This window comes from Phyllostomus hastatus, unplaced genomic scaffold (genome assembly GCF_019186645.2).
Source record: "Phyllostomus hastatus isolate PE091 unplaced genomic scaffold, TTU_PhHast_1.1 phas_contig_150, whole genome shotgun sequence".
In the NCBI taxonomy this organism is placed as follows: Eukaryota; Metazoa; Chordata; class Mammalia; order Chiroptera; family Phyllostomidae; genus Phyllostomus; species Phyllostomus hastatus.
Genome location: NW_025333611.1, coordinates 22,051,872 through 22,070,258, shown reverse-complemented (window position 1 = coordinate 22,070,258; position 18,387 = coordinate 22,051,872). Strand labels below are relative to the sequence as shown.

Genomic DNA, 18,387 nt, shown 5'->3' with positions numbered 1-18,387 from the left:
AGGGTGGCACATAGCTGGCAAGATTCTCTACCAAACTGTCCTTGGAGCAGGCATGCTAAGGGGCATCGCTCTCCTTCTGAGTGGGAGTCCGCCTGGGACCCCACACCGAGGAGCCCCCGGTAGGTAGCCGAAAAACTTCAGAGTAGATGGATGAGAAGAACCCTGCCGACCACTCTGTGTTCTGTTCCCTGGTATGATAATGAGAGCCCTGGCTTGCCTCCCACCTTGTTTTTCAAAAGTAGGTTAAGAGTTCAGTTAAAAACAACAAAAAAACCCACCTATGAACAATGCAAGATAAAGTTTTTAAAAATGCAGCTTGTTTTATTTTATATAAACTAAAACACCAGAGCTCATTGATGCCTATATTCAATACATAAATTATAAAATAACCATTCATAAAACTTTACATACAGTAAGTTGATTCCAATCTCTGCGGTATTACATACAATACATGTACAGGTCTGGTGTACTTCAGAGGATCATTCTGGTGCAACTCAGTCCAGTTACGTTTGTCTTCCATTCGTAAACAAGCACTGAAGCAATACATGGAGTCATGCTAATGTGATGCGGAGGGAGACCCCAGCTTAGGCAGCGGATGGGAGGAAAGCTCTGAGAAACAGGCCCCCTGGCTGCCTGCATCCAGTAGACTTCTGGGGAATGAATGTCTTCAAACACGTTGGCTCTTCACTTGAGCCCCCACGGGATCAGATCTCGAAGGTTAAAACATGCATGAACCCATCTGCAAATGGGAATTGTAGCTGATAAAAATATGAGACTTTGGGCAATATTAATACTGTAGATTGTGCTGGACTTGCTGTTGCTCTTCCCAGAAAACCACTGGCATCACTGCGAGTCCAGTTAACGGACTTGCTTCATTGGAAAGCCAATGAGTTCTTGGCCTCAGTCAACAAAAGGGCGTAGCTTTAATGGATAGAAGGTGGGGAGGAGGGACAGAGGCAGGCAAGGAGGGGAAGAGCAGACACCAGGTGTTGAACAAAAACATGAGCTACCCAGCAGCATGAGAAAATCCCCTCCCATAAGTCCTCAATCCTGGGACAGAAGTACACATTTAGTGAGCACTCGCACCATCGTACTATGTACAGAATATATATGAGTAGATATGTACATCACATATTTATAAAAGTGTTTGGACTTTGATCTGCCTCATCATGGTTAGTGGGGGGAATAGGCACATTTTGTGAGCTGTCAATCAAATATGAGTGATTGCTGTTATTAATGGGGGCTGGGTATCTGCTTGTGGGGAATGGCATCGTCCACAACTTAGCCAGTTAGTGGAGTCTTGATTGTGGGCAAAGTTGGCCTACGAGTTGTTTATCTGCACCACTCCCACCCTGCAGGACTTCGATGTCACTAGGAGGGAAATACCAGCGTGGATGCAAAGACCTCAATGCAGAAACAAAAAGACCAAAACCGGGAACTTCACCTAATGAACCACTTGTACTTCTGAGTCTGATATTCTGTGTTGAATACAGCACATTATAATCCTTCTGACTTTTGCCACATGGCTCCTTGAAGTGTATCTTTAGCAATTTCAATTAAACATCAGACTCAACAATAGAAGCTTCATTTAGGATGAACTAAACTGCCAAACTAAAGACAGCAAAGGAATGCGCATGTTGCCCTGCCCAGCACTCCCATGCGGCTGCAGATCAGCCTTCCATGGTCCGAAACCTCTTGCTGATGTGCCAGAAATGCATTCTCAAGACAATACATCACATGGAAATGACAAGGCAATTGAACAGAATGGAAGCTTTCATCCCTCAACACCACGTGACCTACTTTCTTCCTTCGGAAGGCAGAAGTCCTCATGAAAGGCTTGTGCCCATTCTGGAAGCATGAACTCATTACATAAACAGCCATCTAAGATTCGTTTGGATTACTGATTTCTCAAAAGGTATATTGAACTTTTCAAATACAGTAGATAAGTATATATATTTTTTTTCTGTGCCACTCTTTGACAGATCAAAAATGCAATATTTAAAAATAAAATGTCTATGCTTTCCACTTTGATGTAACATCACACAAATAATCCAATTATTTAAACATCAACACAAAACTGATGGATATTATTCTTAGTTTCCATAACAACCTAGGCAGCTTACAAAGACTTGCTTCATTTTAAAACAATAAACTTAGGAATTACATTGAAGACACTGAATGTATGTAAATTACACAATGGTTTTACAGAAAAAGTTGACAATAAATTGGCAAAAAAGAACAAATGTGCCAGGTATTTATTTTAAACTGAAAACATAAGAAGTTGAGATAAAATACTGTAGCACAAATTACTTGGCACAACTGTATTATTTCCTGTGTTATTTGTGGAGAACAAATGCCCCCTTTGTCCTCCAGTGGCGCCCTGCGAGCCCTCTGTATCTTCCCTGCCGTCCTGCAGGACCACGGCACCTGCGTGAAGTCACTTGTGAATGGAAGAAAAACCAAGCAGTATTCTTCCAACCCTCAGATCTCAGTATTGGCCATCATTTTACTTCCATGACATAGGTGAAAGGGACCATACTTATTTTCAGCAAATTCTAGTGTTTCCAAAAAATAAAACTTGGACGCATTAAAAAACATCAACTTAGTAATAGATGATTTCTAGTATTATAGCCAAATATAGTCTTCCATTTTTCCCCTTTTTATCATAAAAATTTTCCTGTCTGAAAATACTGAGCTACATTGGGACTTTTATTTGATCAAAAACTATCTTTTAATAGTTTATCTTTATCCAGCTAGCTTTATTTTCCAAGAGATGAATATTTTAAGAATTAAGTTAATCAACCCTGAAAAATGCTGTTCTGATTGCTAACTCACTGGGTTAGTTAAGATGCAGAAATTAAAGCTCAGAGTGGGGATTATCCACCCTTTGTAAGCACATCGAACTCTCCACGATCAATGAGATGCTCTTTCATTACTGCTGGACATTATGCACAAGGGCAGCATTCCTTTCGATAGGGTCCCTTTCCATGGATCCATGTGCAAGACTGTGACATAGTTACAATTTCGCAAATGATTTTTATAGTTGTGAAAATGGGTATCAGAGAGATGTACCTATACAAATATGTAGCCCTACCCAATAACCATTTTGAGTGTCATGAGTAAGACCAGGTAAAAATATCACCTTTTAGCTTAAAATCTAGAAAAATCTGCTGATCTCCTGGATGTCAATCAGCAAGAGAGACCCCTCCTTGTGTGTTTGCCCGAAACCTGTCTAAAGCTGCTTAGACTCATCCTGTCACGGCTCTTGTGTGACTTGTGTGTGATGCAATGACATGTACGCAGACAGTGTGCATGGTTCAACCACACTATTTTTACAACTCTTTCTAGTCATTCAAACCATGGTCAGTGCTTGGACATAAAATTCCAACTGCACATTCCTTGGAGGGGAAAGCAAGAGGAAGAGAAGGCAAGGAGGGTTGGTGGAGAAGATGGAGTATGAATTTGCTCAGATGGACCCTGGATGGGCAAAGAGCAATGAAAAGAGAAACGCTGAAGATACAGAAGAGTGGCTTACCCTGTCCTGTTTCTTCTGAGATTTGAAAGGGTGGGGTCCCAGACTACAGGGGCACCCTTGCTCACATTGCCTACACAACGAACCTACCCAACTAAACAAAGAGTCCAGCGGAAGGACAGTTATTTTGTGTATTCCCAGTGGGGCATGTCACTGGACCTTGCCCCCAAATGAAAAGGGTGATCAGATCAATGGTGATGCTATTTACTGCCAGCCTTAATCTTACACCTGGCTGTCCTCTGATCACATGGAGTTTTGTATCACGCATGTGCCAGCAAGGGGGAGAGCTAGGGGATCCTCATTCATCACTGAAATCACGCATTCTTCCATCTTGCTCAATAGCATGAGCTGATCTACTGACTATAGGTTATTGGAGATCCTGGCTCTGGATCTCTCAGGCTTTATTGCTAGTGATGTCCCAGGTAGTTTGATGGGGAAGCTTCAGAGCTATGCTGCTTAGATCCCACCAAACTGAAGCCTATTTTATTACACAAGGGACTCTTTTTCTCAACGATACAAGAATGTCAAATAATATAGCAGTCATGGTCATTACAAAGCACTTTATGCTACATTAAGCACCTCTTGTTCCAGAAATTGCAAAAAAGAAACCTTTATGAAAAAGCATTTTAACCTCATTTTGCAGATGAGGAAACTGAGGCACAGAGAGGTTAAGTGACTGGGCCAAAGTTGCCTGTGTCAGCAGTAAATATAAACACAAAAAGTAGACCCCAGCATCCGAGCTTTGCTTGTACATTCCTCAGTCACCGGGCTGGCTCCGAAAACGCCAGCGCTGAAACTGAAGAGAAAGATACTGAGCCCACAGAGGGGAGGGCTTGGGTGGCGTTTTGTAGGAAGAGTTTCTGGCTCCCTACACACATTCTCTATGGATGGGAATTCTAGCCCTGTACATAAAACCTTGACACTTTGAAAAATTGAGGCTGTTTTGTTATCTACAGTCAATGAGGTGTAAAATCAGCTTTTCAGGAACATTTATTTGCTCTCAAACCGGAATCCAAGACTCAGTATTACGGAACTTAGGAAAAGTACCAGTCTTTCCATTGTCTCTGGTAGAAAACCACCTTATCAGTGACGCACTGGCAGTTCTATATAAAAAAGCAGAGTTATCTTGTGGCTGTTAGCTCCCTGGGGGGAAACTGTTACCAGTTTAAGTGACAAGGGACCCAAGTGCTCTAGGCGTATCAGGACATTTTAAAAAAATAATCGTAATTTAATATTCACATCTCTGTGGCAAACAACAGTTGGTAGAAGTTTACTTATCGCCTCTACGGTGTTTTTACTTAGATCTTAGAACATTGGTTTGCAGGCAATCTTAAGCAGCCATGTGAAAACCAGTATTTTGGAAATGGAAAGATTCAGAGATGCTCTCTGGCCCATGTTCCCTACAGATGCTGGAACTATGAACAGAACTAAGTCAGGGAACTTGTGATTGACAGCATCATCTTCTTAATTTTCAATATGAGTGAGGTCAGTCTCTTCTTCCTGGAGCAACACAGAGGTGACAGGTCAAGGAAGCATCAAATCTGCCTTTATTTTTTATGTGACATTTGCCTGGGTCCTCCGCCTTTTTTGCCAGCGCAGACGGGGTCACCGCAGTCCACTTCTCATCCGTCATCTGTGGAATGCCCTGCACCCGCTCCGCTGTCTGCAGAGAAACAAACGGGAGGGTGCTTTTCTTCTCACTCACATTGCTGATGTCTCTGTTCCTGAGTTTTAAATAATGATAAAGACAGAAAAAGCAAATCCCTGTAGTAAAAAACCAGACTTTTCAAATGAAACATTTTATTGTAAATAGCTCCTCATGGGTATTCCTCGTGCTTCATTCCCACCCGCCCTTGTTGTTTTGTTTTGATTTTTTAAAATGATGTTTATTTCAGGACCAGTATTTTCCATGGGGTGTGGTGTTACATTAAAATGACCCCCCCTGCACAGCAGGGGTAGAATGTTTCTTTGTAACTTTGGTTCCATGCCCAAGACACATCTTTGCTTGATCTGCTGAAACTGTTCCCACTGCTGATTTTTTTTCTTTACACAATATATGTTTATAGTTCTTTTCTTCTGGTTCGACATATACATGTTTCAGTAAATGCAGCATATATTGTAGATTTTCAACAGGGTCATATAGGAACTGTCAAGTAAGAAACCTTGAATAATGGCTTTAAAATACACAGTTGTAGTCCTGGCTACAGGGTAGTCCTTAGCTTTTGATCTCCCTCTCACTGCTGTAAACATTTCTGCCATCTTGGAAGGTTTAGAAGCATTTGTCTTTCTGGGTCTTATCCGTGTTTTCGGTTACTCTGTAAAACAGAGGGAATATTCTTTAATCACCATTTCTGTCAGTAGCTGAAACAGAAGAAAAAAACCAAAATGCTATTTTTTAAAGAAAAAAAAATTATTCTTTACCACCTCTTAAGGTTGTATGATCTTGTGCAAGTCACATAAAGAACATCTCTGAGCTTAATTACAATAATTTTAAATGAGAAAATGGGAGGGTTTCTTTCAAGGGTTGTGCACCTAAAGCATCACACAATTCTTGCCTCACAGTAAGTGGCCTACAATACCAGGTGCTATCATTATTACCTTTTCCTCCGGGGCCTTCCAAGGCGAGGCCTTAAGAAGCTCAGTTAAATCATCATGGCTGCAAATATTAATTTAAGATACTATGTTACAAGCAGGTCTGTCTGCGCCTTTCAGTGACTTGCTTTATGTCACACTTCTCCCCAACAACTGTGTCCAACGACAGGTGGTCTCCACCCTAAGTCCTGACCTGAGGATTCCCTATGACGTTCGTCACACCGGTTTCCTGGTTGACTGGAGAGATGTCCCTGAAGAGGTCCCTCCCTGAGCTATGCCCATCAGGACTCCTGGCCCTGTTCCTCTTCCAGTCCCTGTGTCTGTGTTTCACTCGGGTGGAACTTTAAGGCATAATGTTCTCTTCCAAGCAACATTGGACATGGTGCGGAGGATGTGCTGTTATGTGCTGCTCAAGGTCACGGTCTTTAGAGTCTGAATGACATGGACGGAGAAAATGGGATTCCCAATTTCTCACTGTATGTCCACGGACATGTTATTGAACATCTCTAAACCTTAATTTCCCCATTTGTATAATAAAGAGACTAATTCTGTAGCAGGATCGCTGATACCCCAGGAATGGTGACTGCAACCCAAAGGGATGGAAAAGGAGGCCTGAAGTACTCCAAGGGCGCTTCCAGCCCACCCACCGTCCAGAGGCAAATTCAAGATTCAGAGAAACTTCCACCGTAAGTGCAAGTCAGAAACACTTGGACTTTGTGTTTGCAGAGCCACTTTGCTCCAGAAGACGAGATTCCACTGGGACCAAGAGTGACAGGGTCCTGGGCGTCACTAGGCAGTGCCCTGGCTGGGAGGAGGGTGCACTGTGGGAGGGCGGGGACGTACCCGAAGGCATAATTAGAGGCTACACTTGTGCAAAGGAGACTCACATCCTGCTGTTCGAGCACAGAGCGATGCTCTCCTCTTCCTTCGTCTCTCTGTGCAGGGACGGAAGGGGGGGCAGGCAGAGACGGGCCAGCGGCTTCCTTCCCAGCAAGAAGCTGAGGCTGGTACCACCGGTGGTGGAATGTGGGGTGGCCGTGGGAGAGCCTGGGCCTGGCCAGTCAGGGGAGGGTGCAGTGGGTGCCCTGCACGGCTCCTGAGGAACTCATGCACAGGTGCCCCATGGTCCGTCCTTCACCACCTCTCTTTGAGGAGATGCTGAGGCCTGGTCAGTAATACCCAGAGGACCAGCATCAACCAACCACTAGGGAGCAGGCCTCAGCCTCTGCTGCTGGAGCTGGGAGGCAGGTCTCCCTTCCCCTCTTCCTGTGCCGGCCCTCCACAGGGGCTAAGCCCTGAGGAGCGAAGGGAAAGGGGCCCCTCAGAGCCAGACTGTGAACCCCCTCCTCCACTGGGGATAAGAAGAAATGAGATTAAACAGTCTGAAATAGGATTTTTAAATGGAGCTAGACTTCTAAAAAGTGTTAAGTGACTAAAAATTTTTGGAATCTACTTAAGAATTTAACTCAAGGGTGAGAGAAGGAAATAAGACCAAACCCTAGTTTAAGCTAGGGTTTGAGAAAAATATATTATGTTCAGAATTACATCTCACTAGAATGAGAGCCCTAAACCACTGGTTACAACCATAACATTCTCATATCCCCTGGGAAATAAGGAAACTGGCCTGCTTATATATAAAAGACATTTTAAGGTGTATGTATGTATATAGTGTATGTGTATGTTTCTATATTTAAAATAAATGTGTAAATACAAAAGTCTTTTACTTGCAAATTTTCAGCTTATACACTCTCAGATCTTAGATTCTGTTTCAAAGCCCAAATGTGTAATTTCTGTCTTTCATGCCTGTCCTAAAAACCCATTTGAGTAAAACCACACTGGTTTCAAAAAACAAATGGGCATAAAGACAGTCTCCCAAAATGTTGAATGTCTATAAGTTGAGTGCCTCAAACATCGAGTATGATTTCTACAGCAAAGCCAGATGAATTCAGATTGGCATTCTGGATAATTGAAGTGTTACCTAACAGGTCGCCACCGAAGACCAGTCATGTTCAATGAGCTGAAGATCAGTACACTGTAACTAAAACAGTGGAGAATACAAATTCATTTTTGAATTTGGGCCTCCTATTCGAAGGCCCTTCTGGATATTACAGAGCCTCAGGCATTCTGCTGAGTGGCTGCTCACCAGCTCTGAGCTTTGGTTTCCTCCTCTGTGAAACAGGGACTGCAGCTCTCCCTTCTGAGAGTTCGCTACACGCCCCCAGCATCCAGGTCACTGAGCACAGTGATGTCACTGCTGACTGGTGACTCCAGTATCCAAGTCCCTGCCACACTGCCTCGTTCACAGAAGACACTCAGCAGGTATTTGTTCAGAGCAGCTGAGAAGCTACTCGTGTTCACTATTCTTCAGGGTCTTCTAACTGCTGGAAGTTTCTTTAGGTCCTTTACAGACACATGTTTAGAGACATACTGATTAACGACAGTAGCTAACTCCTATTCTCTAGTTACCACAGATACCTAGAAACCACGAGAGGCAGCCCCTCCCTCTCCCGGCTTTGTGTATCTCCGTGAAGGCCACTGCCGTCCAGCCAGCTGCCGGGCCCAGAGCCCTCAGGCCTGCTCCGGGCACCTCTTACTCAGCCCTCCTCGGAAGCTTATCCTGCAGCCAAGTGCTCAGTACATGGCAGCTGTTGCCATCACCTCCAGGTTCCAAGTGAGGAAACTGACCCTGGGGGTTGTTAGGGAACTAACTGGTCTATGAGAATCCTAGGGAGGAAGACAGAGACTGGTGAATAAAACTTAACGGAAACTGAAGGATCAGGGAAAGCTTCCCTGAGCCCCTGATGTCACACTGAGGTGGGAAGGACAAACGGATGTGAACCAGCAGGTGGCGGTGCGGGGAGCGTGGAAGGGAGATGGAAGCACACCTCAGAAGGTGTGATCCAAGACAGAACGCTTGGTGTGTGCCGAGAAGCTGGCTTTCGGTGAGCCTTTCCCTGGGCCAGGTACCACACTGGTTGCTTTGCATGTGCATAAAATCACCTAATCCTCAGAAAAATAACAGATGCCACTATTTACTCATTTCTTATATTAGGAAATTTATAGTTAAAGATATACAATAGTATCTATTTTGTAGGGTTGTTGTAAGTTTTAATATAATAATGGGTATGAAGTGTACTTTTCAGCCGCAAAGCAGGGGGTCCTCTTCCTTATTGTATCATCACTGTCATTAAAAAAGCATGTACGGTTGATGGCTATGTGCTAGGTACTGTCTAGGTAGCTGGGATACAAACCTGAACATGTATGGTCCCTGCCGTCATGAACATTCCTTACAATGAGGGTGAGAGAAATTAATCTTAAGAAACCACCCAGAACCCAAATGTATATAGAATTTGGCCAGGAGTGAAATCGAGGAGGCCTCCCCCGTGGGAGTCAGTCAGCAGTGATCCGCAGGATGAGCGAGTAGGTGTTCACTAAATAAAGCCAGAGGGAAGGTGTCCTGTGCCTAGGGCAGCGTGGGCGGAGTATGAGCTGCAGGAGGCAGCTCAGCTCCCGGGGGTGGGGGATACTGGGGCCACAGGAAGCCTGAGTCACTGTCCACAGTTGCACCACACAGGGCAGGGCTGGCCACGTTAGGAACCAGGATATGACATCTATGGTGATGCTTCCCTAGGAGGAAGGCGTGATGTGATTTCTGTTCCCTAAAACCCGCTCAGGTTGCTATGCAGAGAATGAGTGACAAGAGGAGGGAAGTACTGAGCCCTGTTAATAAATAGGGCGCTGCCCCTGTGGAACTGGGGGAGAATGCATTTGCGTATTCTTTCCTTTGTTCCCTCAGGCTCTAAGTTATTCTCCAAACAACATTTAAAGACCAAATCGGACAGTCATCTCGGTGCTGTGCTCTCCAGGGCTTTGGTCTAACACGTCACAAATCTACTTCCACGTTCACTGACTGAGCCATCCACCTATCTGTCCGTCCTTCAGCCCATCCGTCCATGTAAAATGCACTCAGCATCTGGTGCGTACAAGCTGCTGCTGTAGACACTGAAGATACGAGGATGATAAAGCATAAGCCCTACTGTACACTTCAGCAACAGGCTGATGTAAGAGACAGAGAGGGGAACAATTTCAATATGACTAGACAAAGGCTAATGGGTGTATTCACATAGAGAAACGACTCACTGGTAAGCCAAATTATTCATCTTACAGGCTTTTTTTTACCAATATAAAAGATGGAGCAAAATTTTCCTATTCTAAACACAAATGTAGTAGAGATCGGTTATATCGCCATTTGTTTCCCACAGGTCACCGATAGGCCTTGGTGGGACCAGGGACTGATACAATATAAATGCAATAAGAAATAAACATTGGCATGTTTCTAATGGAGAATTTATAACTCATCAAGTGTGGCTGTTTTTGGAGTAAAGTATTTTTTGTTAAGCTTTTTATTTTAGCAGAGTAATAATATGGTATTATGTGCCTTTTAACATGTTTCATGCTACTAGACAAGAAATGAAAATATTGAGCTCTCAAGATCAAGAATCCATGGTTGAGGCCTGGCTGGTATGGCTCAGTGGAATGAGCATTGGCCCTCAAACTGAAAGGTCACTGGTTCGATTCCTGGTCAGAGCACATGCCTGGACTATGGGCCTGGTCCCCAGCTGGAGGCATGCAAGAGGCAACCCGTCCATGTTTCTCTCACACATCCATGTTTTTCTCCTTCTTTCACCCACCCTTCCTTCTCTCTAAAAAAATAAAATAAAATAAAGTCTTAAAAAAAAAACCTCAAGAGATAGAAATTTCTTTAAAAAAAAAGAATCCATGATTGACACTAGAGGAGTATCGTTAAAAAAGAGCTGGATTACAGTAAGGGAACACAGTCAATAATATTGGAATAACTACGTATGGTACCGGGGGGGCACTGGAAACATCAGGAGAACACTGTGTAAAGTATATGACTGTCTGACCTCTATGCTGCACACCTAAAACCAATCCAAAATAATACTGAACGTAAACTGTAATGGAAAACATTTTTTAAAACTTGAAAAACGAACTAGATTAGAGCATGTGGATAAAGAACCACGGCCACCTTCTCTGCCTGGCCTTCCGGACGTCGTAATGAACCAGCCGGTGCTGTTCTGTTCTTCATCAATCCACCGCTCTTTGGAAGAGGGGCATTTTCAGTGGGTCATTGTATCAGAATGTAACAAGCAGCCTGGTGATGGCTCTTCGGGCATGCCTCTCATTTTCTCTCTCCTTTGTCTCTGGGTGTAACTAACGTGAAAGAATCAGTGGTGCACCGTTTCTCTGGAACATATACACAGATGCACGGGAAGATGACCTCTTCTGACACCACTGGGGACCCCTGCTTCTGGTCCAAGTCCCAACATAACCCTCGGAACTGAACTACCCAGTCAGCACCCCTGAGAGCGGTGAGGGGCCCTTCCCGGAAGCCCTCGGCAGCCTTCACATCACTGACAAAACGCCTTGAGGAACTGCTGAAACAAAAGCACGAGACCCTCCATTTTAAGGAGGGTATCGTTACATTTAAATTAGTCTGGGGTTGAAGCGCAGAGTATACATTATTAATTTAGTAGGACAATACTTTTATGATTACTTGCATTGTACTTTTACTACTGGCCAACAAGCCAAGCATAGTTTTCCCTTACTTCTTCCTATCTCTCTCTCTCGCCTGCTTTGGAGACGAGTGGCACACATCAGTGTTCGGGAATGTTTTATTTCCTTGTATCATTTAAATCCAGATTATTCCCTGAAAAGAGGAGATGAAAAGGCAACTACTTGATTTGGTTTAGGTGGTAGTTACTTGGCAATACTGGAGGTTACAGTTTCAAACGCGGGCATTTAGAAATCAGGAAATATGATCGCTTTCTTTAAAAAATAATAGCCCCTGGCTGGTATGGCTCAGTGGGCTGAGTGCTGGCCCATGAACCCCAAGGTCGCCTGTTTGATTCCCACTCAGGGCACATGCCTGGGTTGCAGGCCAGGTCCCCATTTGGGGGTGTGGGAGAGGCAACTGATCAATGTATCTCTTGCACATGGATCTTTCCCTTCTTCTCTTTCTCCCTTCCCTCCCCTCCCTCTAAAAATAAATAAATAAAATCTTTAAAAAATAATACCTAAGAGTTGCTGACTACTGAATTATGTTATGTTCCAGGCAATGTGATAATCTGTTTAATTATTGTAACATAACACTGTACACTATTTTAGGAAACATAATATAATTATAGGTAATATGATGATAACTACTCTATGGAACAGAAAAACTAATCTAAGGTAGATTAAACCTCTACCATGACCTAGCTGGGAAATGGCAGGATTCAAACTTAACAGTCTATTTATCTTCAAGGGTCTAAATTACTCAGCCATTGTGCTTTACATTAATAATCTTTTTCATTCAGCATACAATTATTAAGTGGCAATTGTGTGCTACTCTGGAGGAAAAGCAAATCAAATTTTGTACATCCCTCAAGGACTTACAAGTAAGAAAATGGGACAAGATACAGAGATGAGGGCAATGCAATTTCAAAACCCAATAAGGAAGGGGCACTGCACTAATTGGGAGGACACCTCTGGCAGTTGATACATAGATGAACGTAAACGATGCTCAAAACGTGAGAGAATGTCCTCGGTCACGGGTGAGGCAGTCTGGTGGCTACAAGTGGACTCCGGAGGGAGGCCGTCTGGGTGCAAGTCCTCGTTCTGAGAATTGTAGCTGCGTGGTCTTGGGAAAGTCACACGCTACAGTTCCTCCAACCGTTAAAAAAAAAAAAAAGCAATAAAAGCAACACCTACTTTACGGGGGGTTTGTGAGGATTTGTGTGTCTGTTGCTTAAAATAGCACCCGGCACATAATGTCAGCCGTTACTGATGTTCCTTTGCAGACCCACACATTGTCTGGCTGGTATGTTTTACAGAGTTGGGCTTTTCTCTCCTCAACAACCACACGGGAACCGGGTCTGATGAACTTCATTTGCCCTGTTTATGTCCTGACTGTTCTTTGCGGGAAGGGCTGTTTTCTGATCTCTAACCATTTTGATCCTTTCTTAGAGAACGTCACCAATTTCACTTCAGAAATTCTCCTTCAATTTGAGAGACTTAGTCCTCTTCATTATGTGCTGAAAGGCCACCACCCTTAGTGCCACATAAAGGGTATTTGCCAGTCTGAAAAGAAAATGTTTTGGAAGGAATAAAACCAGAGAGTTGGTTACACGAATACATGGCCCTCTGCCTAACCCCTTGTGCATGCCGAGGCCCGCCTGCTCCGAAGTTCCCCCGCAGGTCACGGAGTTATCCCCAGGGAGAGAGAAAGCGTCTCTCTCCCATTTTTCAATTTGCTATAGAAAACGTTCAACAACATAAGGTCCAGGGAAGATCCTTGAATACTATGACTTAGGATAACCACAGTCGACACAGGCCATGACAAATGGATTTAGAAGCGCAGCGAGCCCTTTCTCGTTTTTAAAATAATGTTATGGAGACTTGTGGTTTCCATCCCTGGGTGGACGTCAGAATCACCGGATATGCCTGTTAAAAGTACAGACCAGTCCTTGCTCTCCACCTCCCCCGCCATCCATCTCCCCTTCAAGTCCAGTCGTCTGCTTCGTTGCATCAGAGGGAGGCCATGGGGTTTTTATTCTTAACAGCATTGGGAATCATTGACCAAGATTATTTATACGTGCATTCATGAGTCATGAGATATGGGCTTAACTTAGTAATGATAACTTTTTTTTCTAAATTGACATTGACAATAATTTTATTTGAAAACCCAAGATCCAGCTTCACTTTCCTGCTTTCCTGAGTTCTGATGAAGAAAGATGAGGAGAAAGAGTAAAAAAAAAAACCAGTCATTGTTAGCTAGCTTCTTAAGAGTCACAGAAATCAGAATTTTTGAGCTGGAAAAGATACTAAAAATATATTTCTTCATTTTGCAAATACAGCAGCAACCTTCGCTGTATAACGGTTACAGTGAGATTACTGAGACCCACAGACAGCGTGACCTCCCAAAGCAAAGCTGTTAACTAGAAAAAAATTCTTGATCCTCATTACACTTTATGGTTGCTTTATTTCTCCAATAAACACCTAAACAGTGGATCTGCTTCTCATTTTATGGCATGTATGTCAATCAAACCAACTGTATTTTTTAAAATGTGAGCATAGTAACTACAGTAACTACACATATCATCCTTCTTATCAAATACCTAGCGGAACCACATTTGGAGAATTAAATGGAATCTTACCTTCAAGAGGCACCTTGACATCAAGGCCATAGAATAAAGGCAAGAGAGAAGAACAAGAATAGAAACAGAAACTGCAGAAGAAAAAGAAGAAGATTATGTAAATCTGAATTTCGATAGTGCCATTCAGGTAGTACAAAACCTCAGCTTTTCCACATTGCTTGTCTGATCACTTCTCATATAATACCAAGTGCCTGTTGTTCCAAAAAACATACCTTTTATTTGTCTACTGGCAAAGCAATGCAATGAGTAACTGGTGTTCCACTAACAGCGACTCATACATTTTAGAATTCTGACAGCGTCTTACAGATAACTGGCCTAAGCCCCTAGTTTTAGAAGTGAGAAAAATAAACACAGGGCAATTAATCAATAGACTGATTTCACATAATTTCAAGGCATAGTGATGTTTAGAGCTTAGACCTCCCAAGTCCTACTCTATTTTATGTCATTACGCCCATTTTAAATGTGTGGGAGGTGATTTCAGGTACAATGTAATTAGAGCATACACTTAATCACTCAGTGCTATCTATCATTGTGTGGTTAATGTGCCAGGTTTTAGGACTAAGGCACAGCGGGAAGAATATTAATATGCAGGTCAACATATGACAAATACACACAGTGGGATGCCCCAGAGGGAAATGGGACACTATCAGTAATCACATCAGGGCAACAGGTGTCAACTGGGTCTGTTCTGCACAAGTGAGTCGGTGTGGCCCCCCTGTAGGTGTGAAATACACCTGTACACCAGTGGGCACTTTGGATAGTGAACATACAATGCTGTTCCAGCCCGCCTGATTGGTTTCTCTTCACCAAGACTCTTCACTGGAGAACCAGGTACTATGATGGACCAACAGATGCTTGGGTGGCACAAGTATATAACCAACTCTATACCGATTATAAAAGGTCACAGGGCAGGGCAGTTTTCAAACACTGATTTCTTTGGTGACTTACTCTCACAGAGCGAGGAAGCCTTTTGCTTTGTTATCACTCTTCAGGAGCATTCTGTCGCACTTGACATCTTGTATGGCGTGGAGGACATGTTATCTGCCTACTTCCTTTAATGCCATTGATTATAAGTCTTTGGCTTCACTATGGCAGGATTGTATGAACAAGTTATAAAGAAGGTGCTAAGATCAAGGTATTGGTCACTATTCTATTCACCTAAAATCATAAAGTGTCCTTTTTCTTTCATCCCTTGCAGATGGAGAGGGAGAGGATGGCGTCTGCAGCAGGAGAGGACGGAGGAGGAGAGAAACGTGAGGCTTCCCCTGTTCCCAGGGGAAGGGCCACCAGCGGCACTGCCTCCTGGGGCACGAACTGGCGGGGGGGCGGGGGATGCCCAGCACTGGGTCTGCAATGAGATTCTTAGCCCACGCAGTGCGGTGGGCAGACCTCTGGCCCTGATTTGCCATGGACTGGTTACACGATCTTGGAAAAATTGTTCAATCGCTGAGCGATTGTTTCATTAACTGTGTAAAAGGAGACCATAATGTTCATTGTATCTGAATCACAGGATAATGATGAGAACCAAACAAGATGATGGAAGTGGAAGCACTTTGGAAGTGGTGGAATGTTGCGCATTTTGGGCAATTTTGCTGTTGGTTGTTATCACCTGATTTATATTAACTGTGTGCATGGGAATTAGGAACAAAGAAGGAACCTATTATGTACCCTAAGAAGGTGCTCAAGTATCCCAGGGGAAAGAAAAGAAACACTACCTCCAACATCAGACTTGCAGACGAGTAGAATGGAGGTCAGCTGGGCAGAAGAATAGAAGGTGCCCATCTCCCTCAAATCTCCAATCAGAAACAAACTGGATTTGCTTGTCTTTGAAGTAGCTTAATGTACTACGACATGTGGAACGTGTTGCTCTGATAGCTAAAGAATCCTTATTTTCTGTTAGTACCTTATCTCATTATCCTAAGTGTTTAAGAAGGTCAAACCTGGGAAATGCAATGCTCACATGAAATTCTGAACAAAACATAATCTTAATCTCCCTCCTCCCAACATTTCCGTGGGGTTTATGAAGGGAAGGGCCAGGGTGGTGACATTAGCAGATATAAAAAAGATAAACCCTTTGTTTATTTGTTTTCCCCAGTTGAATGGGGGGCAAACTGAACTAAGGTTTCTGGGGCAGAACTGCCTTAACCTGGATTGTCTCCTTGAGCTGGGCCTATGGCTACTTTAGGGTTAGCAGAGAGAATGACTACAGCCAAGAACTCGCCATTCAAAAACGTGGGAAATGCAGACCTGGCGTGTCCTTGACAACCAGGGAAGCTGCAGAGCAGTCCCTGCCTTCTGGGTCTTCCTGCCAAACACCTGGGAAATTAGACTAAGTCCCTGGTTGAACTTTGCCTCATTCAATCTTGCAAAACTAAAGCGCACACTTCTGAAATGAGGACGCTTCAAATTTAAATTTTTGCAGAAGTATATTTTCTGTTTGAAAGTTTAAAAAATTATGCTTTTAAGTTTGACTTACACTTTCTTAGTGATTTCTAATATTCACATAAGAGATCTAATTTGTTTCTCATGGAGAGGAGGTGAAGACAAGTGTCATCATCCCTATTCTGTGGGTGTGGCTTAGACCAGGTGGGTGGAATCACTTACCCAAGGTCAAACGGTACCCGAGACCTGACCCACATAAGTATCCAGGTGGCCGTAGTCTGGCGAGTGGCCCCTACTAGCTCCACCTCACCACACAAACATGAACAATTACCGAAGCGATTTGGGATGAAACAAATTCTAACCACTGTCTTAGAAATGGCAGATGGTTTCCTATTTCCTTCCTGGGTGGCTATGAAAGATACTGCAAAACCACCATATGATTTTGCAACACGAGGATCAGACACCTACTTCCAGGCAACCAGACTGGAGCTCCTGGACAACCTCCTGCCGTCTTTGCTGTGTGCCTCAGCAGAGAGCTCCGGCATCGTGAGCAGGGTAACTTTTTGCTGTGCAAGGCTGTCTGACTTCCTACAGCTGTTCAGTGTCCCTGCACGAGCACTGCCCCTTCCCTGCCACCCCCCATGCATATCTGTAAATGTCCTCTTGAAGAATAACTGTGCTTTATACAGCACCAGAAAGTGCCGGCTCACTTGGAAGAAGCAGTGACTCTTTCAGATCGCTGGGGGCAATGGCATGAGGGCACAGTGATCATATATTGATCTAAATTTCTGTATGTATGGTTGAGATGAAACTGCAGTATCAGAAATAAAGGGTGTTTATGAATAATAATGGAATTTTTTAAGGTGCTAAAAGATTTTAAAAAGAACATAGAGTAACAACTCAAAAGAAACTTCTGAAAAGGAAATAAGGATGAAGAAGAGGGAACAGAAAAGAAAACACAGAAAAGAATGGGACTCAATACAAAAGGCATGAATGTCAAGGCTAGCTTACTGAAGGTGGAGCCTGTGCTAGAACCCTGGTCCCTGACCCAAGGAGAAGTCCACAGCCATTGGGTTGGCCGAAGAGTGTGTTTAGGCCTTTTCTGTACAGTGGCTCAAGACGTGCTTACATGTCTTAACTTCATTGGAAACAGTTTTGTTAGATTGTATTGTGACAGCTGTCACATCAACCTGCATTTTTTTGAAAACTTATCAAAATTGATGAATTTTTGTAGAGCCATTTGAACACTGAAGATGGAACAACATAAGCAACATTTTCAGTGTATTATGCTTTATTATTTCATGAAAGGTAAGACACAACTGAAATGCAAAAAAAAAAGGGTTTATACAGTGTTTGGAGAAAGTGCTGTGACTGATTGAACGAGTCAAAAGTAGTCTGTGAAGTTCCTTGGTACCACTGACATTTTGGCCAAATAATTCTTTGCTGTGGGGCAGTCTTATGCACTGAAAGGTGTTTTAGCAGCACCCCTGGCCTCTACCCACTAGAAGCCAATAGCAGGAGACAGCCGACATACTCCAAGTATCCAAATCAATAAAGTTCCTGGTGTAAATGAAAAATTTGTCCTTTATTTTACAGAAAAAACCATACAGACTTTTTGGCCAACCCAATACTATACCTGCCTATGCAAAATACGCGGTAACTGAG

General features: G+C 43.4%; 1 protein-coding gene across 3 annotated transcripts in view; it reads right to left on the bottom strand.

Annotated features, from left to right (window-relative positions):
- Positions 1-352: 352 nt before the first annotated feature.
- The window catches only part of JAKMIP2 (janus kinase and microtubule interacting protein 2), a 139,288-nt gene continuing 121,253 nt past the window's right edge, over positions 353-18,387 (bottom strand). For 2 of the 3 annotated variants that reach the window (XM_045827596.1, XM_045827613.1), the window contains 2 exons: positions 14,341-14,411; positions 353-5,847 (listed from right to left, as the gene is read on the bottom strand). In XM_045827596.1, the coding sequence (XP_045683552.1) occupies positions 14,361-14,411 (51 nt within the window). In that variant the 3' untranslated portion in view covers positions 353-5,847; positions 14,341-14,360. The remainder of the gene's footprint in view (positions 5,848-14,340; positions 14,412-18,387) is intronic. The other variant, XM_045827606.1, reaches the window with a different exon arrangement.